Below are 27,199 nucleotides of genomic sequence, written 5' to 3'. Positions count from 1 at the left end.
ACATTGAAATAACAGATTAAACATTTGCTCAGCTTTAACAGTTGGTTTTAACATTTGACAGATGCAACATTTGCCATTTTTCGTGACAAGAAAATATGGTACATTTAATTTTATTTAATATGGGTTTGATCTTTAACATTTGTTGTATTAACTTTGAGAAGAACAGTAGCAAGGATTCATTATTAGTCAGAATTATTTGCTTTTATACTAATTTTCAAATGAAAACCGTTTATACTGTAGAAAATCTCAGTAATAGCCAAATGATGCTCTAATTTCCCTCTATACAACCTCTAAAGAAACCAATATAGTATCCACGGTCAGTTCAGAGAGGTATAGAAATATTTATACCTCCCTGATGAGTTAATAATGACCACCTGGAATTCCGAACGTATTATGCATATTCACTTGCTACACATTGCTTGCTGGTGGTACGGGAACAAACATTTGGCTTGCAATGTTGAAGAATGGTGATCAATTCTCTGGCCAAACTGAAGGTGAATATTACTAGTTATACATTATTGTAGGCCTATAATATTATAAACGTACCAGGCCTAAGCTGTTTTTCTCTTACAGATCTAAATTTATTGCAGCAACGCTTTCGCACACTGCATAAACTTCGGTAATATTGTGTGACATCCTAACGCAGCACAAAGTTGACGCAATCTTCATCAACATTTTAAAGCGCATATGCCCCCTATAGTAGACAAGATATAGAAACACGTCAAGGGACACACAAGCTACGGCTTTGTAAGTCTCAACATCAAGTAAATGAAGTAAATATATAACCGCATCACCGAGAAACGTACCTCACTGAAACGGTATAATTGAAACAAGCACTATAAATGGACAATTGGAAATAAAAACAATGAAAACAGCAAATACCTTATTTCTTGTAAGAATATACAGGTTTTTTTTTATTGAAACTAATCCAATTTAGGAGAGTACTGAATCGAAGCGTACAATCCAAATATATAATCATATTAACTCTTCTTCTTAACCTATCATCAGTTTGTAAGAACAATTTATAAGAAATATGTACGATATCTAAAGTCTGTAAGAAAGATGTATTAAAGTTCATACGAATAAAAGAACAATTGTACAGGTTTGCAGTTATCTAATGAGTACTGCAGCATCAAGATAATATGTATTTGAAAAAGAAGTTCACAATTAAACAAAAGTGAATTGCTATAGTTATAACCTTTAGATTATAGGTAGGTTTGGTTAATAAAATGTTTCATTATACCAAGACAATCTAACAATTGCCTTGATTATACTGACAAGTTATAACCAAACCTGATAAAGTACTGATATTGAATAACAAATCTAACATTTATTAGTCTAACATGGACTTCCATCAAGGATTGTATTTGAAAATATCTCCTAATTTAATACATATTGTACTTCGGAGGTAAGTTATATACAGTGCTTTAATTAATCTTTTCGTTACAAACCATGCATTATTGCACAGAGTCAACTACCTACGACAGTGCATGCATGATGTGTTACAACAATATACAGTAGTATCTAGTAAACCATGGAAAACTTATTTCTCCATAAGTAAACTGAACATTTGAAAAAATTCAGAGAACATCGGATTACAATCATTAAACCCTGGGGGACATTAATCCAAGAATATAACTGTAGCTGTACTATCATACCAACATTTTTGTATATTCCTTGTGTCATTGAATAATTGGGAACAAGCCAGGGACGGTTCAATTCCTCGATTCCGGGAGGGATTATATTTGGTCAGAAACTATGTTAACCTTAAAGATTTGCAATTGTATTATACTCTCTAAAAAACAAACATGTAAAATATTTCAATTTACCTTTCCACTTAAAGATAAATAACAATTTGAAAATAATCTTTAAAAAAAATTATCTATAAAATAAAACCTTTATGGCATATGACTAAAATAAGTGATGATATTTTCAAAGGTAAAAGTAAGAAGTATGTGTACAAGGTAGTAATCTATTACAAATATAACAGTGGATATTTATTGCTGCATACGATAAGTGTAATAATATTATCAATAGAACAACTAAAGCAAAGTTATTTAAAGCACCAAAATCAAGTACCTAGATTGTGACATATCATACAATGAATTTATTATAATAATACCAATTATAGATTTTATGGATACTATTACAACTGCATATTAACTATTATATAATTTATATAACTATGTACACTAACATTTAGCAGAAACTTTCAGTAACTCAACAATTATTAAATGAAAAATATGAGTTGAAGATTTACAAAACCATAATTACCATCACAATTTAAATGTTGTTTTCTGAACATTAAGTCAACACATTTATTAAACTATTTGAATACACAAACTTACTTAACAAATATACTTAAATTATAAGAGAATAAAAGAGCAGAATAAACGAGAAAAATAAACGACAGACTGGAATGATTGTTATTTAAGAAACGTTACAATTAGCATAATGCCATACAGAACATGCAGTATATGGTAATTACATCACAATCAGTATGTTATACTGTACGTTAATTACATACATAGTACATACAGTATAAGCAGTGATGTTGTAACTTGGTGGTTAGATACTTAGCTGCTAATACTGGGTGAAGATGGATTTCTCATATTATACAGTACACATTTCTCATATGGATTTCTCATATAGAGTTCTCACATATGTTGTTCTCACATATGGATTTCTCATATGGAGTTCTCACATATACACATTTCTCATATGGATTTCTCACATATACACATTTCTCAAATAGATTTCTCACATATACACATTTCTCGCATATAGCCCTACAGATTCCTGATACAGTATATGGATTCCTGATACAGTATATGGATTCCTGATACAGTATATGGATTCCTGATACATGGATTTCTTATACAGTATGATTTCTGATACAGTATGATTTCTGATAGAGTATACATGGATTTCTGATAGAGTATACATGGATTTCTGATACAGTATATGGATTTTTGATACAGTATATGGATTTCTGATACATGGATTTCTTATATACAGATTTCTTATACAGTATATGGATTTTTGATACAGTATATGGATTTCTGATACATGGATTTCTTATATACAGATTTCTTATACAGTATATGGATTTTTGATACAGTATATGGATTTCTGATACATGGATTTCTTATATACAGATTTCTTATACAGTATATGGATTTCTCATTATAAAGATTTCTTATATTTCTCACATAAACAGATTTCTCACATAGGCCTACAGATTTCTTATATATGAATTTCTTATGAGAATTTCTCATGTGTGAATATTTTACATACACTTAACTCTTAAGCATAAAAATTATCTTTCTATAATACATGAAGATGAAACAGTTATTTTATCGGATGATTATCACAATATTGTCACCAGTCAAGTATTCATTTACATATCAACAAAACCCAATTTTTCCAACTATAAAAAAACTAGAAGAAAAATTAAGGGGAAAAGGTTTTTAAAGCAATTTCAATAATGCCCTTTTCTATTTACAGTACATTAAAAAAATACAATTAATGGAAGACTTTGTATAAGACAGAAATAAACATTTATGGTTTTCTCAACAATATATTTTTTTTCTTTATAAAATATTTAAATTCTGAAAATATGTAATTTCTTGAAAAAGAAAAAAAAAGAAGATTCCCAATTGTAGTGTTTGTTAAAAATTGAATTATACATTAACATATACGTAAGGCACACCATATTTGGTATTTTATTTTTAGATTTATATCTATACATTTTTGTTTGTTTGTACTTTTTTTTTTCTTGCATTAAAATGAAGAATTTAATGGGTTCTAACATAATTTATCCTCTACAATACACAATGGGTGAACAATACTAATAACAAAAAAATGAAAATATTATAATTTCTGTATAATATTTAAGAAAAAAAATATACTCTTTTATAATAGTACAATAACATTACACTTTATTATGCAGCTTAATATGTTATTTATCTTTAAACAAACAATTACATTTTATAATGAGTTGTGATCATCAGTTTTTGATCAAATGTATAAATAAAACTTAAATTAAGATGTTTAAATTATCGAGTAACACTTTGTATAGGCACATTACTAGTTTCAATATATCTATACAGTACTTCTTATAACTGTGTTCACTAGGTATACCTGACACAAATGACAAATTTAACGGACTTATTAGTCACTACAAATATATACAGTTCATTCATTCTCCTGTATATAATAACATATTAAGTTTCATAGTACTATATTTATTTATCAATGGATGAAGCTTAATCAAAAATCAAACTCACTTTGGTCCCATTAGTTTTAGACTCGGTTATAAGCCCACCCCTTGACAGATTGGACCAAGTTTGGGTGATAAACTATAACTCTTTGGGTGTGGTCTTCTATTTCCAGGTTAATACCAGGGATTGTTATGATAATGATTTAAATATATTCACTCATCCACCTCGACAGAACCATTGACATGCCCGTTTTGAAGTGGCTGTTCAATCGTTTTTACATTTGAATCGTTACTTTTAATACAGGCATTATCTTTATTATTGTTGGTCATGTCTTCTTTCTCGTGTTCAGCGTGACCGTTGAGAATAACGCCGTTTGGTACAGAGGCTGGGCGTGGTTTTCGACGCGGTGATCGTTGTACACGCTTCTCTTTAGATACCGGTGTCGTGCCATTTGCCAGTGGTTTGCTTTCCACGTTGTTTTTGCGTTGTTTTTCAGCCTCGTTCTGTGAACCTTCTGTCGCTTTATCTTCGTTATTCTTTAAAACATTTTCTACCTTATCTTTCTTCGATGCTATATTATTTTCAACAGTGTCTTTCTTTTCAGGTGTAACATCTTTCTTACTTTGTCCGCCTTGTTTTTTCTCCGGTGAATCGTTCCTTGTATGAGGACTTCTGTTTGGCTTTGTAGATTTTGTTTCATATTCTTTACTCCGTACCGAATCCTTCTCAGCTGCATCATTTGAAGTAACTCGTTCATCATCCATCTCTGCGTATTCTCGTTCTCGTTTACGGCGTCTGTATTGCTCACGTCTTCGTACAGTTTTTATTGTTTGAGATTCTGTTTGTCGTTGATCTTGTTTGTCATGTTGCCTGCCTGGTTTATCGTTTATCCTATCTTTCTGATTCTCGTGCCTATCTTTCTGATTCTCGTGCCTATCTTTCTGATTCTCATGCCTATCTTTCTGATTCTCGTGCCTATCTTTCTGATTCTCGTGCCAATCTTTCTGATTTTCGTGCCTATCTTTCTGATTCTCACGCCTATCTTTCTGATTCTGGTGCCTATCTTGTAACTTATCATTTTGTTGTTTATCTTTTGGCTTGTTCCTATCATTTGTTTGGTCATGCTGCCTACTTTGTGCTCTATCTTGACCGTAGTTAGGTTTTCTGTTTTTGTTCTCTGGAAACTTATTAACCTGGTTAGGACCCTTAGCATTGCGTCCTTTATTTCTATGTGGCGGTGACTTAGGTACTGGTAGTCCCTGTAGAATATATTAAATTGGTTTTATTTAAAAATAATTCTCTTTTCAGAACATCAATCATTATCTATGGAACATTTTTTCTTATGAAATATAAATAAAATATCAAATTTACAGTTTACCCAATGCAATTTATTTGACCCATGATCAGAATGATTAAAAATAACGGTATTACAACCATTAGTTAGAATGTATCCTACTTTAATTCAATTTTGTTAATACTGTACTGCAAATACACTGTATTGTGTCCAAATTTGTTGTTCAAAAGCATTTGCATTTTAAATACTTTAATATTAGCAATGAGAAGTTTATCTCCGGGATTTAACTGAACCAAAACACAGGACGTGAACAATTTGATTAACGATGAGAAGAAACAAGCAGACGAGACCCTTCCTGGGCTTCACGCTTCATTAGGCATAAAATATGCATGTTTCACTTTACTAACATCGTAGTAAGATTGTAAGCGTGATGATAAGATATGGTGTACACTGGGTCAATTTAACAAATTGCAAACTTTTTTTATCCAAACTGGTTTTTTTGGGGTTTTTTCCTCATAAAAATGACATTAAGTTAAATAAAAAATTATAGATCATTGTTAAATTGTAATAATCCAATTTCTATACATAACTGCATTCGTTAAGTTAAATGCTATTTTTGTTTATTATCATAATGTTTTTTACATGTTTCTTACCTTACTTAAATATGTTGCCTGGACCACACATTTTAAAGCTTAAGCTTCCAGTGGGGTACTCCTTTTCTCATTTATTATGTATTATTTTAGAAAATGTTATCTGTACTTTTGTTTTTATTTGAGAAATAAAATTTATTATTGATATTATATTAACATACCTGAGCTTTGAGCGATTCAACCAATTTACTTTGCAGTTCACCCATCTCAGCAGCCGTCATTTGTACACCAGGTACAGCAGTTGGAATAGATTTACCAGCTGACGATGGTCCATTCGCAACATCCACAAAAACGTTAGTCCTACCGTGAGGGCTAAGAAGGTCTTCGTTGACAGAGGTAGATCGACTTACGGTACTACTGAGTGAAGTCAAAGAAGGTCTACGCGATGAGTATTTACTTGTTATTTGGGTTACTTCACCGAAAAAATTGATTTGCTACAGTAGAAAAAAAAGAAATATGTGTGAATTGAAAATGTTTTACCTGTAGAAATTAATGTAAACTTTGACCTGATAAGTTTACATGCTATCTTGTTTATTGTTTATATTTGTTATAAATATTTAGTAAATAACATATTTTGCATATATATACAACCATTACAAATAAAATGTTCACCTCTTCTAACTTAGATGCATCTGCTTGGAATCTAGATGTCCTTCCTAATGCCTCATCAACTTTTCTGTCGGACACAAAATGCTGTAAAAAAATGTCATCTCTTATTTGAAAAAAAAAACCTTCACATTTTTAGTATTCTCTGTCTACACTATCAAACTTTATATGACAAAATAAATGTGATGTGCCCATATATGAACATGATAATAGAGAGGTTTCGCAATCTTACGAATACGATAACAAAAATGGATATGTCACGCACACGTATTCGTTTTCGTAAGCCAGTAAAAATCTGTTTCGCATGGCAACGAAATATGACTGCGGTAAATTTGAGCGAAGCTCAGGTGGTACATGTTGGTGCTTGGCTGCCTAGGCCTAGCGTAACATCAAAGCGAGAAAAAACTGCTATTTATCAAAATTTTAGTAAATTACTTTCAATAAATCTATAATTATATTATAATCACAAATCATTCCTGATTCAAATGCAAAATATGCAAAATAGATCAAAAACTATACTCGTTTTGTAGTTACGAATATGACTGGTGATATTCATCAACATGAATACGCTTTACAAATATGAAATAGGGATAAGCTCAAAAGTTTCACAAATGTGTGACGTATCCGTTTTCGTTATCGTATTCGTAAGGTTGCGAAACCTTCCTATTGTCATATCACTACCATATTTAAACATATCACTAGCATATTTGGGCGCATCACAACTAGTTTGATAGTGTATACAGAGCTTTTATCTTCTTGAATATTAATTATTACATATTATATACAATTCTCTAACAACATGTTTAACATAATGGCAAAAATATTACTGGCCATATCAGGCTTTGGCCTACATTTATCCATGAAGTGAAATATACGTGGACCTTTGATATTTATGCTAATATAATTTGCATATTTACTTTCACATGTGACCCATACTAATTGCTAATGGTTTGGGCAGCAAACAGACATGGACAGGAGTTTCAGAACTGTGTGACATTTTTATTTTTTTGGGTTGGGTGGGGGGGGGGGATAAGATAGTATAGAAGTAAAGGTATAGTTGTTAAAATAAATCAGCTATTACCTTTATATCAGCTCTTAACTCCAACAATTCCATATCATTGAGAAATTTTACTTGATCTGCACGTCGCTTTAATTCAACAGCTTTAGCTTGTCGTTCATCAAACATCGAGGCTAAACAGAAAATAAAAAGTTAAAATAATGTAAACAATAGTTAAATGAATGGCTAGTAATCACATTACTAATTCTGGGGTGGGTGGATCCTGCAATGTGTATAAGGAGGTGAGGGTACATTTTGTGTCAACAGTGGTTTGAAAGTGATGCTTGTTGAGTTTCTCAAAACGTTGAGAAACTCAACAGTTCTTTTTAGAACTAATATATGTGGTGTGCCATGCAAACCTTCAAACAATATATAAGTGTTAACATTTGAATGATAATGATAACATAGGGTATAACCAGGGAGTTGTAAATCCCTGGTATAACCTATTCAAATTAGATGCCATTGAAATAAGAAAATCTATCAATCAAAATAGATTTTACTCTTACTCTATAATTATCATTATGAAATAGGTTTTAAAAACATAAAATAAAAAAGAATAAAATAAATAATTACAAAGTATTAATAAACTGTATAAAATTATAACATACTATAAAGAAATATGATGAAATTAAACACAGCAAGCAAGAAACGAAAGAATTGATTATTAAAAATTACGATCATAAAGAGATTATGAAATGTTATGCAATACAAATAAATGCCAACATAAACATTGATTTGAATGTTGGCAATAAAAGAATGGTCTATAACAATAGGAGATATGATATGTTGCTTAATGTAAACACAAGGGTTAATCACATGTCACTTTTATACATAAAAACTAGAAGGTCACATTTAGGATATTATCTCTTGAATGGCCATTTGAACAATGAAACAACTTCTGTAGTTATATACAGTATATACTGTAAAAGACAGTATGTCTGTTATTTCTCCTAATTAATAATAATAATAATATCCTTTGGCTTCCTAAAGTGCTTAATGTTGTGAAACCTCAAAGCGCTATACATATTACTACTCCGGTAATTTTTGGATCAAACACGTATGGAAACATACTCCCATAATGCAACATAATTAAACACTTGACTTATAAAATATGTCTTGAACATGGTTGTAGATAATTGAACGTGCATTGCAACAACATTTTCATATGATTCAATATGACTTTTTTTTACAGTCGCACTCCTTCAAATAGTGCCCCTGTAACCCGCATGCTTATAAACCTTGTGTGTATTGTGAAGTAGGATATATACAGTAGTTCACGCAGATAAATTTGTTGTATCACTAACAATGTGACGCTATTTGAGTGGTATTCTCAAATTTGATGTGCCGGAGGAGCGATAAGGGTCCGAGTAGTTTTTAATTTACACATTTTGATTGAAGACATAAGGATTGGTTTGTGATTTTACATTTTAATAATTATTAATATTATAATATAAAAAATATCTTACTAGCTTGTTTCTTGACTGACGTCAGGTCTCGCATCAACTGAACTTCACGAGTATCAAGTCTAAAAGAAGAAATTAATTATAATAAATATATAGTATTTATCAAATTTTCTTTTTCCCCATAATTTGTTATTTAAATTGTTCTTTATTTTCATCTGAAATAAATTGCATATACTGTAGTTTTGCAATAACCTCCTCCTGAGCCTCCTGTATCTGTATACAGCCTCTGTTTCCCTGCGTCCCTTGTCAAATTCCCACCTTGTATATTAATCCTAGTTACACATATCTCATCCAACATGTGTGTGTAGTGTCTGTGTGTGTACTGCTTATTTGATATATTTGAAGATTTACTATTTACTATTACTATTCAGCTGTCAAAGTACAGTAGTTGTAACATTACTATAAGTATATAAACACTGGTCAGATATAATGCATAGATGACGCGCGCATTAGTATTATGTCATCTTGGAAAAACCCAAAATGTGTGGAGGAAGTTAATGGTATTATTTTGTACATTATAAGTCAATATTAATTTTAGAGATTATATATTCATCCAACAGACTTTATAGAAATTGTATGCAATAATTGGTTTAATTTATTCATCGCAAAAATTACATTATTAAGCGCTAATACATAGTCCAATTTGTAAAAGCTTTATTCCCTAATGATGGTAAAGTGGTCAAAATGTGTACAAAGCAAAATAAATACATTCGCACTACAAACAAAAAATGTCACCATATGTTTTCACCATCATGTTGTGATCAAGCTTGTATACATGATACAAAATAGGGCCGTTTAGGCTTATAGATATTTAAACTGGTAAGTTGGTAATCAACCACCAAAATTAGCAATATTTAGCCTATAAAAAGACCTCACACAGGTAAATAATTAAACTTGCCCATAGTTATAGCAAATATTCCATATACACACCACACATGAATATGCACTGTAATGCTGATATATGATTTATTTTGATGGCTTGGGTTATAAAGTGATAAATAATCAGGTTTACCAAGTTGACCATTGCTTGTTGACCATCACAATAAATACCAGGCACTATAGATATCCCAGGGATCCAATTATGAATATAATGACAGATGGAATTAATACTAGTGGTCAATGCTATGAATATTGCACTAGAGGTCAGTTTGAAATTCTTTTTTTAGGTCATTTTTATAAAATTATTTTGTCTCTTACCATTATTCAATATTTTGTGTTACACTCTATAATGTTTAATGAGACATTTTATAGACAAGAATTTGTTGTTAATAAATAAATGTTATTTCTCAAAAATGTTTTTCTGTTTTTTATGGACAGACAAGAAATGGAAACCTCAATATTTAGACATTGTTTAGATGTTCAATAACTCAATATTTTTTTTTTATTAGCTACTTAAATGTTTTTTCTTAGAAATAGACTTATCTTTCTTCCCTTTTAATGCTGACAGACAGGAATTTAATTTTATTAGGACAGCAGGGAGACGGAAACCTGTAAAACTTGTCTGACTGGACATGAACACATTTATAGTTGTAATGCTGTAGTTAAGAATATCTTGGGAGTTATTTGAGACTGTCTGATTTTATATTACTGTTCACTCAAATCATACTTCCTTTACTAAGTACTGTATAATAACTAGACTGTCTTTTGTAAAATGCATAGGTAATTTTAGGTGGGGATAGGGGTTTTTCTGATATTACTTAGGTATTACACCATATGCAATGGCGTAATGGCTCACTGGTTAAACCCAGGGTCCTCAGAGCCAGGCATTAAAATATGTCAAAAAAGGCTAAAAACGCCTGAGGCCTCCATCGTTGAAGGGTCTACTTGGGGTTCCAAATCCAGGGGCCTCAGGCCTCTGCGTTAAGCCACTGTTATGTTCAGCAGGGACAGGGGTTGTGATATTACAAATCTTATTTCTATCAAGTATCAAGTATTCATACCAATAACAGCAATAAATGTTTCTGCATTGAGTGGGGAAATTGCGATGACAACATGCAGTGGCAGGTATGCCTAAGCCTTGTCTACACTATGAAACTTTATGTGACAAAAAAAAATGTAATGTGCCCATATATGGACATGATGTCATATCACTACCATATCAGGGCATATCACTACCATATTTGGGCACATTACACTTTTTTTTTGTCAAACTAGTTTCATAGTGTAGACAAAGCTTTACACAGTCCAAGTAAGGTACATCGAAAACAAAAGAATACAAAAAAATGTCAAAGGATATATTTTATCACAATTATTATACAATTCTGAACATTATTACTTACAGTTTATGAACCTCAATGAATGCGTCTTTGATTTTCTTGAAGGCGTTGTCCATTTCTTCTGAATGTTTATTACGATGATGTCCTAGAGACACAGACGTCCTTTGTAAATCCTTAGCTGATTTGTCTAGTGCACTACCTGATTCAAAAATTAGATTTTGTATTTTAGCATTTGTCAAACATACAATACAATGCAATAGAACTAATATTAAAGAGACGCCCTTGGGACCCAAATAAACACGATCAACGTAGATTGAAAGATTGTGAGTCATATTATATTAAATAACTACTCTATTAAAGCCTTACATCACAATAACAACAAAGTGTCCTCTTAATAAGGGTGTCCTCACACTTATTAAGAGAATAAAACAGGTATAAACACTACATCAAAGTAGATTGAAGGATTGTGTGTCACATGATATTAAATAACTACTCTATTGAACTCTTACACCATGCAATTTCGATATGTGCGAGTGTAATATTATTAAATGTGGCTGTTGAATTTCATTATATTCTTTATTTTTCTTATTTTATGTGAATCTAAATAATTAATTCAGTAGCTATTTTAAACCTGAGCTTAAATAAGATTTGAGGTGAATGGTCCCTGTGGTCTCAGACTTACTCAATGTAAATCTACCTTCCTGACAAAGGATATTACAAAGTTAATAAAACACATTTAACTTGTAGGTATGTTTTTACATACAACATTTGTTATCATATAAGACATTTTAAGGTCAATAAAGTTAACAAATAAGCCCACGCTAAAATTATAGACAAACTGGAAAAAAGGTTAGCTTTAAGGTCTGTCTACACTATCAAACTCGTTTGACAAAAAAAAGTGTGATGTGTCCAATTATGATAGTGATATACCCAAATACTGTAATAATATGACATCATCATGTCCATGGGCACATCACATTTTTTTGTCACAAAAAGTTTGATAGTTGGATAGTGTAGACAAGGCTTTACACAGAGACATTGTCACTTTTCTAGGCAAATGATACATAACATTAATGTTTATTATATTATAACATTAAATTTTACAATTAGCATTAAAAAAATGACAGTATGGTTGCACAGTAGCATAACATCTAAAACATCAAGACATTCTCAACTTTACATGATTACTTTTTTTAAACACACAGTTTACCTCAAAGCTTAATATATTTGTTTTCTTTTATAATTCAATTTGAAAAGTTTATAAATAAATTGTTTATTTAACTGGCTTAATTCATGTGTAGGAATGTGTTTCAATATAATAAATTAGCACCAGGTTTTATGTAGTTTTTTACACTACAAGAGAAGAACACACAACACATAATGTCTTAAAAAATACTCTCTAGAATTCATCTTTAAATATTATTTGTTAACGGGCAACTGCAATACTTGTTTTCAAATAAAAATATATAATAAATATATATAATTTAAAACGAAAAAAAATTAGGAAACTGTGAGAATGAGAAAAAGCCGCCCCAACCGAGATTCGAACCTATACAGTATGTTATATAAACACATCAAGCACCTGTGAACATTAATTCTAAACCACCCGGTGATATACTGAAATCTAATTAATTAATTTGAAACGATAAGATGAGGAAATCTTGAGAATGAGAAAAAGTCGCCCCAACCGAGATTCGAACACGTAACCTTCTGCTTGATATTCAGATGTCCTAACCATTAGACCACTGGGGCTTTCATGGCATTGTTAAACGTTCTGCTTTATATGCAGATGTCCTAACCATTAGACCACTGGGGCTTTCATGGTATTGTTCAACCTTCTGCTTCATATGCAGATGTCCTAACCATTAGACCACTGGGGCTTTCATGGTATTGTTCAAACCCGATCGGATAGCAACCCTTTAACACTCTCGGCGTGGTACAGCGGAACAGTACTAGTCCCTTAATTGTATATATATAAATATTTTACCAACATAAAATTATTTTATAATCCAAACACCTGCAAAAGTTAAACAGAATGTCAAAACGAGTCTATATCACAACATTTAGTAGAGTATTAATGAAGTATCTAGTGCTTGAATGATATATTTAACGACCATATATAATTAACGTTTCCTTGATGAATTTGATTATACTAATGTTCTATCATGATTTCAAAGTTTGCTAGTGCCGCTGGCCACAGAAAGAACTTGTCCTGTCTTAGTTAACCGCGGTAATTGGTTCGTCCTTATTATAATTTCTATTAAATATACCACAATTCAATACTTGAGTATATGTAATGAAAACAGCACAGTGAGTTTGCAGTTTCTATACTTCTTTCAAGCGTAGCTTTAAGAAGTGGAGGAAAGCGATAGACGTATGGATATAAGCAGATGTCTGATAACACAATTCAAGCGCATCTAAGTTCAAGTCTGAGTTTAAAGATAAAATTTGCTTTTAACTATTTATAGGAAAATATACTAATTGAGTATCGCTATGGTCTGGTAGTAGGATGTCCTGTGTTCTCATACTTTTTAATATAATAAAATGATTTAGGTTTTATAAACCATGGCCCAACTATGGGAAAAATGTTTAGTTATTATAGTACCGAAACTAAAGCTCTGTCCACACTATCAAACTTTTAAGTGACAAAAAATTTGCCCGTATATGGACGTCCTATCACTACCATATTTGGGCACATAGTTTGATATTGCCTTGTTGAAGTAACAACTTACCAGATTTTTTCTCAGACTTTTCATCGCCTTTGATACTAGATGTACTTTTCTCACTGATTTTTCTTTCGCGTTTTGCGTGTCTACCACCTTCGTGATGATGATGTTTCCGATGATCTTTAGTCGACGTAGCATGTTCAACTGGTAACGCTTCTGGTCGTTGAGCTCCATCACCAGATCCTGTGGATAAACTTTTGCTTTCTGTGGACTTTACTACAGGTGCTGGCTTCTTCTCACCAACAGATTGTTGCGAATCCCCATTTGTAATATTTTCTATGTTTCAAAAATAATAAAATAAAACTATGATTTTGTATATGATCAATTTATCCATTAAGTTTAAATCTACACACAAGACACACTTTAAAACTAGTTTGAAAAAAAAAATGTGATTTGCCCAAATTTGGTGGTAGTGATATGCCCAATATGGTATTGATATGACATAATCATGTCCATATATGGGCACATTTTTTTGTCACATGAAGTTTAGTAGTGCAGACAGGGCTTAAGGTGTGCCATGAAATCCATGTGTATAGCCAAATAGGGGAAAGATCATGATACATACCCAACACCAGCTTGTATTGTGTTCTTCCTATAATGTTATTATCTAACACTGAACAGCAATCGAATATAAACAGATGTTTATACAGCCAATTAACTCAATATGCTGACATTCAGCAGTAAATCAGTCTTTTACATTAATTTAGCAGTAATCGTTAGGAACAATGTATTTATTGCGCATTCATATATAAAGTGAACAGCATTTTAAAATAATTATTACTAAAACACAGCAACTTTTAATATATAATTCCAAAAATGATTACCAATCAGAATCTGATATCGGATGGTAAAAATGTGTGTACAGTACAGATACTGTACACACAGTAAAGCATTGTTAACCCTAACACTATCAAATTTTATATGACAAAAAAATGTGATGTGCCCATATATGGACATGATGATGTCATATAACTACCATTTTTGGGCATTTCACTACCATATTTGGGCACATCACACTTTTTTTGTCAAACTAGTTAATAGTGTAGACAGAGCTTTAGAAGTAGATTCAAATAATAATCAAAAAGGGAATGTTCTTCTTTAAAATGTCATATGTGAGAAGGGCAACCTAAATCTTTTAAATTATGTGAGCTCTGGGTGCTTATATATTTTTTAACGTACAATACAAAACTTACCTTAAAATTTGAACAACTTACGTTTGATTGAATTTTCAACAACAGGTTTCGTAGAAGCGGACTGTTTTGCCGAAACTGAAGCACCTGAACCGGCTGTAGGTACTGCATCATTTGTTTTCGTATCAGTTTCTTTTTCTTGAGGTTGTTTGGACTTTTTCTTCTTATTTTTTTTGTTATTAGTCTGTAATGTATACAATAATAAATTAATATTAATAAAATCAATAATATTTAGAATACCAACAGGTTAGAGTTATAAAGTGGAGTTGTGGCTTGGTGGTTATGATGCTTGGCTACCTCTCCAAGGGTCCTGAGTTCAAGTCCAGTCACATGTCAGGACAAATTTACAACTCCACTCTCAAAGACTTGTAAAGACTTTGTTTAGAGCATCTTGTGTATATGTTTGTCTTGTGAACCTCTGAGGGTCCCTAATGATCAGCAATTGCTGGATGGATCACCCTCATTAAATATGGTCCAAATATATAAATAAATAAAACAAAATAAAAAGATGTAGTAATAATAATTTTCATATTCCATAAATTTCAATATGACACATAATGAGCAAAATGGTGGTACCATAACAATAGTGATAACACTTAATACAACTCGATTGATGTATGGCATGCCAAGTTGCAAGATAGATATAAGTTTTTAAATATCTCCATCAAAATGTAAGCTACCTAGATTAAAAACTAAGATATCTATATAAAAACTAAGCTATCTTAATTAAAATTTAAGCTGTCTCAATTAAAAGTTAAGCCACTAAAATAATATTAAATATGTATCTCTATTTAAAAGAAATAAATGACATTCTGAAGAATCATATTCATTTTAAATATACTATTACAACTAAATAATTTAATTTCATTTAATACAGCATCATAAATCAGATATGGAAATAGGATATAATGTTTCAACCCATCAATATGTGAGATTTCAACAAATCCTATTATACCAACAGGCGGTGCAACAGCTTTACAAATATGTTAAAATCAATTAATTTGATTTAAAAAAAAGGATAACTTTGATAACGAACAAAACATTATTAATGAATATGTGATAGAAGTAGACTGAAATTATTAAAGTTCATGACAAAAAGTGACAAGGCCAATTTGATTCACCAGTTAAATTTAATTTCCAGGGTAAAAGGTTGGATGAATTGTTGAAATATTTGCAAATTTTAATCACAGGCTAATTTTCAGCATACTGTATAATGTTGTATTATTTTATTGATGTTTCGAAACAGATGTAGAGAATCAAGTTTGGATGAGATTTGAACACTGCTATGGCTGTTTGTCTGGCTTTTAATAGAATATTGTATTTTCTAAAGAAGTAGATATGAAAATGTGAAAATTCAATATCTTAATGTGAATACATATTTCCCAGGATTAATATTTTAAACAAATAAAGTAGAAATTGTGAATTTAGTATGTCATGTAGATCGTTTCATGACTTAAATACAAAATAGAACTAAGGTTAACAATTGATCCAATCGGAAGTAGTTAAAGGGGATATTCCATGGGGAAATTCCATGTGGGGTTTGAGAACCTTGACATTTATAAATAATTACCTTTGACCTACTAATGTTTATAAATACATATTTCATACTTAATAAGAACAATTATATATTCCACCAAATTCTGAACAGATCTTATCATTGAAAATGGATTTGGTATCATACTCTACAAAAATTTCAATGAAAGATTAAAAATAAATTAAAACTGTTATTTACGTAAAAAAGTCAAATGGCGTTTTTTGTAAGAAATATTTCTTGTTTTAATAAGGCTATATTGTAGCTACTGGGAACATAAATAATCAGTCACAGGATTCGCTATATAGGCCTACTGTTTCTCCACATACTGTGTCCAGTAATAATATAGTGAAAAATTATATTATAGATTGGTTGTGGTAGATTGTCACATGTGATACATATGTGCAATTTAATACATATACTTTACCAAACTACTGTATGAAAATGAATAATAGACAAAGTATACATAAAGTACAAGACCAAGAATCGGTTTAATCATCACAGCCCCTTATATATTATATTATTATTTATATTTATAAACCTAAAAAAATCCCGTAAATGAATATTTGTAATAAATATGCAGAATAAACAGACTGACAAAGTATTCTATCTTGTTTTTGTTGTGGATTTAAATAATCAATACATTCTACAATAGGTAAATTACAGAGTATAGCAAAGTTGAATATTGGTAGATCAATATTGTAGTTAATTCCTATAATATTATTACTGTACTGTACATCAAATACTGTGGATGGCAAACAGAAACAAGTGGCTATTGAGAGGGTATGGAAATTAGACCACTGATGTCAAAGTTCTTAATAAAATAACTTATAAAAACATGGTGGTCCGAGACATTACAGAACCCTACTTTCCGGGACACCTCCATTAAGGTATATTTAATAGGAGAAAACCTTATTAAAAGGACACGTTTTCCAATGAATGGAATAAGGAACAATATTAGTTTAACACTACAGCCAGCTCCTATTCAGGAACCCTTATCAAAGGGACACTTTGTTTGGTGTCCCCTTAATAGGTGTTATACAGTATTTTTATTGTTTTACACTTGTATACAAATTTCTTATTATGTGTCAGAATAAAATTTAGATGCATTGCAATATACAATATGATTGTTACAACTTTTGTTGATCTTGAAACAAAAATCACTACATTTTAATACTCTTGAAAAGGACATCACGAAAAGGGGACTAAATTTCATGTTCATTTATGTCACTATGATAATATGATTGAAATCAGATTATATATATTAATTTTATTACTTGACAGAATATGATTACCATCAGTGTTTACACCATTAGTGTATAAAAGGTTAAATATAGTACACACAGAAGGATAAGCACTTTATGTTTATAAATATAATGGCTTGTTGTGTATGCTTAATTACAAAATGGTATAATGACTATTAAAGGGCCTTGTTTTCAGAAATTCTGATTTTTGGAAACCATTTATGCCATTTCTACTTCTAATATGTGAATTCTATTGTTAAAAACGTAATATATGATGACCAAGGTTGGCCAAAGTTGGAAAAACTAATAATAAAATATCATACTGCAAATATATAATTAAAGGCTATGGAGTATATTAACCACTGTGCCTACGATGGTGACGATGTACAGTATATCATTAAAATGATTTTAATTCGACTTGCTTGCAACTTGAGTATCAGTCTTCTATATTTTAAAAAGGCTTTTTATAGTTTCAATCTAAAGCTCTGTTTCACTATCAAATTAGTTTGACAAAAAAGTGTGATATGCCTAAATATGGTAGTAATATCATGACATCATCATGTGCATATATGGCACATCACATTTTTTTGTCACATAAAGTCTGATAATGTAGACAGAACTTAAATGTTGTTGACAAACAATTTGTTGACATAAGTAAAATTTCACAAACCTTTCCCTTCTTGCGTTGGTAACTCCATTCATTTAATACCTCTGCAGCACCATCTGTAATGAAACAAAAACTTCCTATAGCAATAAAGGTCTCACAATTCTCTGTTTCCTATTAATCCAATCCATCTCTAATTATATACAGTATGTTTACCATTTGGAGTTATACTGGTAAATTTTATTTTAGATATACTGTATTTGAATTTTTCATTTTCTTGCAAAACGATCTAAAATTATAATGTACAGTACGTGAATCTATTCAATTTTAATCATCACGTACTGTAAGCCAACATTAGCCCGCCCCCGATCATCGGTACTCTTAACAGGATTTCCTGTTTGGTGACGACGCTCCACACCTTAGGGGAGAAAAAAATTGTTGTATGAGTTGTCCCCACCTGTGCGCAATTTAGCTCAGCTATCCCCCCAGCTATCCCCCCACATTGTTGAATTTAAATATTGTGAATAGGGCGATTTATTTCAAAGATTGATGTTAATTAACACAAAGCTGTTGTGCAGCATTGTTTTCAATTACTTGTGTATTCAACAGTATTCTTTCACTTTCTAAAGCATAAAAGTCCATTGTTTCATTGTTGTATAATTATTTAGAATTTTGCAGATACAAGGCTGATGACCTTCCAACTCTACTAAATGCCAATCCTTAAAACCATAGGACTATTCCAAAAACAACAAGACTCTCCCCAAAAAACTATAGGGACTTTTCTCAAAATCATACTAGGACTCTCCTAAAAACCATTGACTCTGTAAAAACCATAGAACTCTTCTCCAGACCATATGACTCACTCAAAACCATATGACTCCCTAAAAACCATTAGGACTCTCTAAAAACCATAGAACTCTTCTCCAGACCATATGACTCTCTAAATCCATATGACTCCCTAAAAACCATTAGGACTCTCTAAAAACCATAGAACTCTTCTCCAGACCATATGACTCACTCAAAACCATATGACTCTATAAAAACCATTAGGACTCTCTAAAAACCATAGAACTCTTCTCCAGACCATATGACTCACTCAAAACCATATGACTCTCTAAAAACCATTAGGACTCTCTAAAAACCATAGAACTCTTCTCCAGACCATATGACTCACTCAAAACCATATGACTCACTAAAAACCATTAGGACTCTCTAAAAACCATAGAACTCTTCTCCAGACCATATGACTCACTCAAAACCATATGACTCACTAAAAACCATTAGGACTCTCTAAAAACCATAGAACTCTTCTCCAGACCATATGACTCACTCAAAACCATATGACTCACTAAAAACCATTAGGACTCTCTAAAAACCATATGACTCCCTAAAAACCATAGGACTCTCTAAAACCCGTAGGACTCTCTAAAATTATGGAACTCTAAAAAAAACATAGGACTCTTACAAAAACCACCAACAGTCATGACAATTGTCAATTTACACAGAATTTTTTTTCTACAGTACATTTCTGTACAAAAGTTTGAATTAACTACTGTATATACAATGTATGTAGCATACATTGTGGTATTATAATAGAAGCACCAGATTATTTATGCATAGAGGAATTCCATGGTTCATGTGAATTGGTATTAAATCTACAGCAATGTTATCTTTTGATATCAAAGGAAATGTGATTCACTTTAAAAAAAAATCATTAAAATTATGACTATAGGCCTACTCAATATTTAAATAGTATTCATAAACATTGGGAGCTTGACTATGTTCTCTATGGCCCTTCTTGTAAGCCTAAGGGTATGTTCACACGTACGACATCAGCTTTACGCCGAACAAACCGTGTGAACATACAGTACAATAAGATGAGCTTTGAATCTGGGCCTTCTCACACAGTGATTCATCACTGAGCTTATTGTAAGTTGTTTCAGTATAGAAAAGAATAAATGGTGGTAAATGATACTGTGCTAACAGTCATATTTTTGCAGTAAAATGAGCCTTTTTACCCTTGAAAAATCCACTCACTTAAAGCACATAAAAATCTATATTCATGGAAATCACATTAACTATTGAATTATCACCATACAAAAAACAATTTACTGCATCTGTCAATAAATTGAAACAGAAACTATGTTTTCACATGTATCTGTAAAAAAAAAGAAGCTGGGATCTGTCATGAAAACTAACTTAAGGAAAAAAATTAAAGGAGTTACGAGAGGGCAGACAGGGTGTGGATGGAAGCAATACATGGCATCCCACTGATTGGGGTAAAACCTCAATTATTCAATTTACAATACTGTAGATTCTCAAAATTATATGAACTACAAACCACTGAAACATACTATTTCCTTTTCATTAGGCCTATTTTCATTCAATGGTTAACATTAGAGTATTACTGTATACTGCATAAAACAGTGTCATTTCTCAAAGTTCATAAGTATTTTATCATTATAAATAAGGTTATACCAACATTATACACAGCTTGGTGTCATAAAATTCCAATATATTTCATTAAATTATAATTTTTCTTTAAAAAAAATTCATTCACAAATCTGTGAATGTGACATAGTTTATCATGTATTATGTTTGGGTTACCACCTTTCCTGTAAACTTATTCCTAATAAAAATCATTGGCTATGTGCCTAGAAGCAAGTCAATGTCTGCTGATTTTCAAAGTATGTCACTACATACAACCCTGTATTAAGTCAATTATGACATCTTTAGTTTGGCTACAATCACAGAGGGATATGAAATCCATTGACACTAGCTCAATATGAACAGCAGAATTTGCTTGCTTGCTTTATGGAAAGGAATTTTTAATTTAGAAATTAGAATATTGGTGAATTTAGAGGGGAGCGTACAGTATCCTCTGCATGCCACCTCTACTTGGTATCATTTCAAATAATTGTTATCCTTCTATAATCACATTTGTTAGATCAGTAGGCTAAAGGACATTAATAGGATAAGAGGACACAAGGATAGGACCTTCCTTTTCTACACATTAAGATATTTATTCGAACACCCCGCTTTGAATAAACACACCCCTCACCCTACACCCCCCCCCCCCCCCATAGAAAATCATTTTGAATAATAATAAAGGTCCCCCAAGGCCTTCATTTATTTACTCGAATAAACCCCCCAGTCACATGCATTATCTACACAATATTGCCATCCAACACATTTCTAATTGTAGTACAATTCAATGTTTGACATTACTGTACTTTTTTTATACTGTTTATTCAAATAAATACGAATGAGTGCCTTGCCGTTGGTAACTTAAAGACACGAAGGTAGCCAAAGGGAAGATGGAAGTTGTGTTGTCCATACCTTTGTGCAATTTAGCCCAGTAAAGCTGCGTGTCACAGATTATCAAAAGGGTAGAAAGTGGAAGTTTACATTATTACAGTAGTATCATGTTTATAATCTATAAATCTTCCAAAATATGGAATTCAGAAAGATAAAAATAATAGACACAATTCAAATCGTCAAATTATATCTATTTGAATGTACTATAAGTTAATTTACCCTCAGTGAATGATTGGATAGCTTTTTCAGGATCATCATCAAAATGCTGCAAAACAAGGACTATCTCATCATTGCTCTTATTTGGTACTACTTCACGAACAGTAGCAATCTGCAAGAAAAACAGCAATTTAAAGATGTATTGTCCCTCAAAAACAGGAAAAATAAAGATTAATAAAATCAGACTTTGAATAGATTATTTTTGTAGTTTAATCAAGTTAAACACTTCCGTAGAAAAAAAAGGAACAAAATTAATGTTTTCATTTATAAAATGACAAAATAAATGGTTAAATTCAACCAAAAACCCATTGGCTGGCAGTCAATTTGACTACTTTTTACTTTAAATTACAGTTTTTTAGGTAAATACATTTTTTTTCCCCGATTCAATTTTTGGTCAAAGACAACTATTAAGTGACATTAAAGAGGTATATTCAACCAAAAATTGTTTAAGAATTATTTTTTCAGGGGGACAATACATCTTTAACATAACCCAATTATTATAAATTTCTATTCATAATACTTTACAATGGAATAGACTATTATTAAAATTTCTTAGAAATTTTCATTGTACTAACGTAATAATCTCTATAATTTTAATAAAAAAAATCAATATTTTAATAATTCGGTTGTTGCAGCAACAATGTAGTTTGAATTTTAGTGGTTGTAAAAGAAGTGTTATTTACATGTAACCAGATTAATATTAATATACAGAATGATACAATGCACAATACTCAAACTACATGTACTGTTGTCTACTAACAATTAGCACCATAAGTAGTACAGTCTATAATAACTTTAACAATAATCAAACCATTATCTAGTAAGTGTTTATTTTGGGATTCATATTTATTATATATTCTGTACTCTTTTGGTACATAATTATTTATTAACTGTACAGTACAGTAAAACCTGACTTTGGGACATCTCTATAAAAACGACCGTTTCTTGTGAAATCAACAAGGAAATTTATGCTTTAAACACTCAATTCAGGGGACATTTTGTTTGGGCTTACTGTAGTACAGTACTGTACTGTTCTATTATAAGCCTGTCAAAGTGCATCCAAATAAACAAATAGTATTACATATAAATAATTGTAAGTTATTGTATATTAATACCAGGGAAGATTACAACCTCTTCACTGAATAATACCAAGGTTTCCTTTTCATATTTGTTCCAGCTGTAATTTGACGTTTACTACCATACAGTAGGCTACATTGGATTTAACACCAGACTGTGATCGTAATTTTTCTGATATAAATCAAAGCAAGTGTATTGTCTAAACCTATTTGTCTGGTTTCCTGTAGAGTACAGTATTTAGGGGTCAGTAAGAAGTGACTGCGTTGTTGTGTTGTCGTAATGTCGTAAGATACACAATAATGATATAATGTAGCATATGGCATTGTGACAGTTCAAGCTTATCCCATTTAAATTTCAATTTAATATCAATCTACGAGAGATTACCAGGAAATTGGTGGAAAGGCATTTCTAAACTACTAGTTTGTCCCATACAAATTGCACAAGGCTTAACCTTTAAAGGTAAATCAACAAAAATATCCCTTCTTGGAGTTGAACAATTATAGACACTACAGTACACACATTTTGGTTGCTCACACACAACAAGCATATGTACTCTGACGTAGGAGTTCAATAGTACAGTACATGCAACTATTTATTTATTTATTTATTTATTACCATATTTACTGAGGGTAGCCTATCCAGTTCCTAATAGAACTGATCATTCAGGGCCCTCGATAAAACAAACATACAGTACAACACATAAAATATTAAATATTCAAATGACATAAAATATATTAAAGGCTTAAAAATTTACAATGATTATATAAAATTCATATAAAAGTTAAAATCGTTGACAGAAAAAAAATATATATATATATATATATACATAGTACGAACAATATTAACTGGAAATAAATTGTTTAAGTTCACGTTTAAAGGAAATAACATTTTCAGATTGTCGAATGATTTTAGGAATCATATTAAAATACATAGGCGCTTTATAACTGAAACATTGTTTAAAAATCTCTAAAGAAGGTCGAGGAATAAAATAATTATTGAACATCATGTGACGGAAAATCCTCCAATCAAATCTATTTGTGTGTATATAATAAACCATACACTGTAAGGATGATACCCTTTTTTCCCGCATGACCTTTTCAGATAGGTAACCATACTGGTACGTTTAGAAGGATATCAGAACCTCCCTTTGAGAATGGCTTTAGAAATGGCAAACACAATCACATTTTTTTTAATGCAGAAGATATGAAAAAAAAAATTAAGAAATTACGAAATTTGTGGTAAGAATTCTCAAATAGACAAACCAATCAGGAAGTAGTAGGAGGAGATTAGTTCAAAGTAGAAAAGCTATGGTAAGAGGGAAAGAAGGTAAACAGGAAAAGGAAGATAAGGAAAAAAATGTGAATAACACAAGTAGGGATTAAGTGAAGACAAAAATAGAAAGGGATCAGTCAGTTGCATGTAGTAGGAGTAGAAGGAAAGTCAGAAAGAAAAATGGAAATTGTTTTACTGTCATCTTAATTTTAAATAGAAGAATAATTGACAATATAATTAGGGAGCTTTCAATTTGTGACAACTTACTATAAGACCTACAGTCTGATATATGTTAATGCGAGTTTGGTTTGGCAGTCATCATTGTCGGACCAAATCTCATCGATTCTCGGTCCAGGTGCTGACAACCCTGTGACTTTTTAGTATTTTATTGCTAGCAAAATCTGTTTTTTTAGCTAGCAATTGTTTTTAGCCCAACAACTGTTATTCTTGTTAGATAAATATTTTCAATAGTTAGTTAAATTAAAACCAATTTACCTTTTCCTTGAGTTGTTCATTTGAGTGCTTGCTAACGTGTGTCATTACGGCTTTTGTTCTTGTATCAAAAAACACATCTGTTGGTGAGCCTAAAAATATGGAGAAATAACCGGTTTTATACTATTATTTAATAATTATTAATAGGTAACATGTTAAAAAGCAATGAATAATAATAATGAGGGGGCTTATACCAAAGACTAAGGGCCTGTTCAGACACTACGGAGTTATGCTTCCACATCGTACGTGGCGTACAACTCCATAGGTCTGAACCTGAAAAGATTAATGAAAGCCACCTCTTATGACACTGATCTTTCGTTCGTTACGACAGCTCAATGTACAAGATTAGTGAACAACGCTTACGATACGACAGTCATGCGTCAACGATTTTGACCTCTAACCAATCAAATTTACTCCTGCATACCAGATGTTCTGCAAAATCAGTAACACTTTAGTTTCTAATGAAAGCGTTAGTTACTGTAAGCAAATCGGTTTCTTTGCTGTTACGATGCTAATTACAATATGACATTGCTTGCGATACGAAAGCATAACTCCATGGATCTGAACTTACCCTAAGTCAACTATAAAGCTAGAACCATGTAAGCACAATAATAATATATGTTTACTCGGCAATGATCTTGGCAATGACATAACCTATTGTATACAATTTGCTACTGTAATAATCTATTTTACAGTGTACACAATACACATTTTTTTTAATACAATAACGCTTTTATGTACTCTACAATCTATACACTGTACAGATGACTTTATCTTCAGTGTAGGCCTAGACAACGTTACAATTAATTAATAAATAAAAGGTAGTACAGTAGCTAAGGTAAAAATAGGGTGAGTGAAAGTGTACAGTATGTGGTGCATAGTAGTACTATTAAAATTGTTTTTACATTTCAGTTGATCTATTCATACTATAATGCCCTGTTGTCAAAAACAAACCTCCCATATTCAGAGTGTAAATTTAATTTGGTCATTCTGATGAGTAATATGCAGAATACGAATGTTTCCTCATGGTGTAAAAAAAAAATGGTGAAAAAATTACCAATATTAGATTATATTAATATGACTAGAAGACTCTCATGGGAAGAGATGGCTACTCGAAATACAAGGACACTGGATATGATCAGACCATGACTGACCGTAAGTCAGAAATATCATATAATATTATTATCTCCAACAATTAAGGTTTTGTTTCTTATGATTTGTTCATACTGATTAAAAACAATTTACATAAAAAAATCTAATAATTTACAGGTAACTGTAGATACTGTACAGTACATTGGAAACCCTCGCCCAAAACATACAATGTGGCCTAGTACATTTCACAAAGACTAGCCTAGAGAAAATAAAAACTATTTAAATGTATCTAAAGACATTTTATACAAAACAATCTTTTCCCGCACCCTCAGCACACACACACACAATACTCCCACACATATTGTACCATATTGAACATTGCCAAATCGTTTTCATATCACACATTAGACACTTTTCCTAATGTAATTATTTATATTCCCTAAGTGTTCATGTTTTTCTCATAAACTACAGTTGCTGTACAGTACTACTAAAATGAAGTCAGAAGTCAGAAATAGATTTGATTTTCAAAAGCATTTTAAAACGTCTCTGAGAAAGGTAAAACTACATAAAAATAATATAATTAATGAAATAGAATAATTAGAATTTGATTGTAGACAACAAAAAAATACTTAAAAATTCAAATGACGTTTCTGGGTATGTTTTCCAAAATTCTTTAGTCACACACACGTTCCAACCAATACATTTAAAAAAAATTACACACAGTACTAAAGAATATTTAGTATTTTTATGTAGGACTTTAAATCTGCTTTAAAATTCTTTAAAGATGGTGTACACTGTAATATTACTAATAGAGAGGTTTTGCAATCTTACGAATACGATAACGAAAATGGATACGTCACCCACACGTATTCGTTTTTCGTAAGACAGTAAAAATCTGTTTCGCATGGTAACGAAATATTGAGGGCGC

At 31.3% G+C, this 27,199-nt stretch overlaps 1 protein-coding gene across 3 annotated transcripts in view; it reads right to left on the bottom strand.

The window, feature by feature from the left end:
• Positions 1-182: 182 nt before the first annotated feature.
• Positions 183-27,199, bottom strand: part of LOC140040173 (uncharacterized) — a 37,009-nt gene continuing 9,992 nt past the window's right edge. For 2 of the 3 annotated variants that reach the window (XM_072085894.1, XM_072085895.1), the window contains exons 2-12: positions 25,183-25,271; positions 22,342-22,450; positions 18,871-18,923; positions 15,450-15,609; positions 14,242-14,511; positions 11,573-11,708; positions 9,297-9,355; positions 7,855-7,964; positions 6,780-6,860; positions 6,329-6,601; positions 184-5,482 (exon numbers count right to left, since the gene is read on the bottom strand). In XM_072085894.1, coding sequence (XP_071941995.1) covers positions 4,436-5,482; positions 6,329-6,601; positions 6,780-6,860; positions 7,855-7,964; positions 9,297-9,355; positions 11,573-11,708; positions 14,242-14,511; positions 15,450-15,609; positions 18,871-18,923; positions 22,342-22,450; positions 25,183-25,227 — 2,343 coding nt within the window. In that variant the 5' untranslated portion in view covers positions 25,228-25,271 and the 3' untranslated portion in view covers positions 184-4,435. Of the gene's footprint in view, positions 5,483-6,328; positions 6,602-6,779; positions 6,861-7,854; positions 7,965-9,296; positions 9,356-11,572; positions 11,709-14,241; positions 14,512-15,449; positions 15,610-18,870; positions 18,924-22,341; positions 22,451-25,182; positions 25,272-27,199 lie in introns of all 3 variants that reach the window. The other variant, XM_072085893.1, reaches the window with a different exon arrangement.

This window comes from Antedon mediterranea, chromosome 2, assembly GCF_964355755.1.
Source record: "Antedon mediterranea chromosome 2, ecAntMedi1.1, whole genome shotgun sequence".
NCBI lineage: Eukaryota > Metazoa > Echinodermata > Crinoidea > Comatulida > Antedonidae > Antedon > Antedon mediterranea.
Note: the sequence above shows the minus strand (reverse complement) of the source record. Positions and strands in the feature narration are given on the sequence as shown.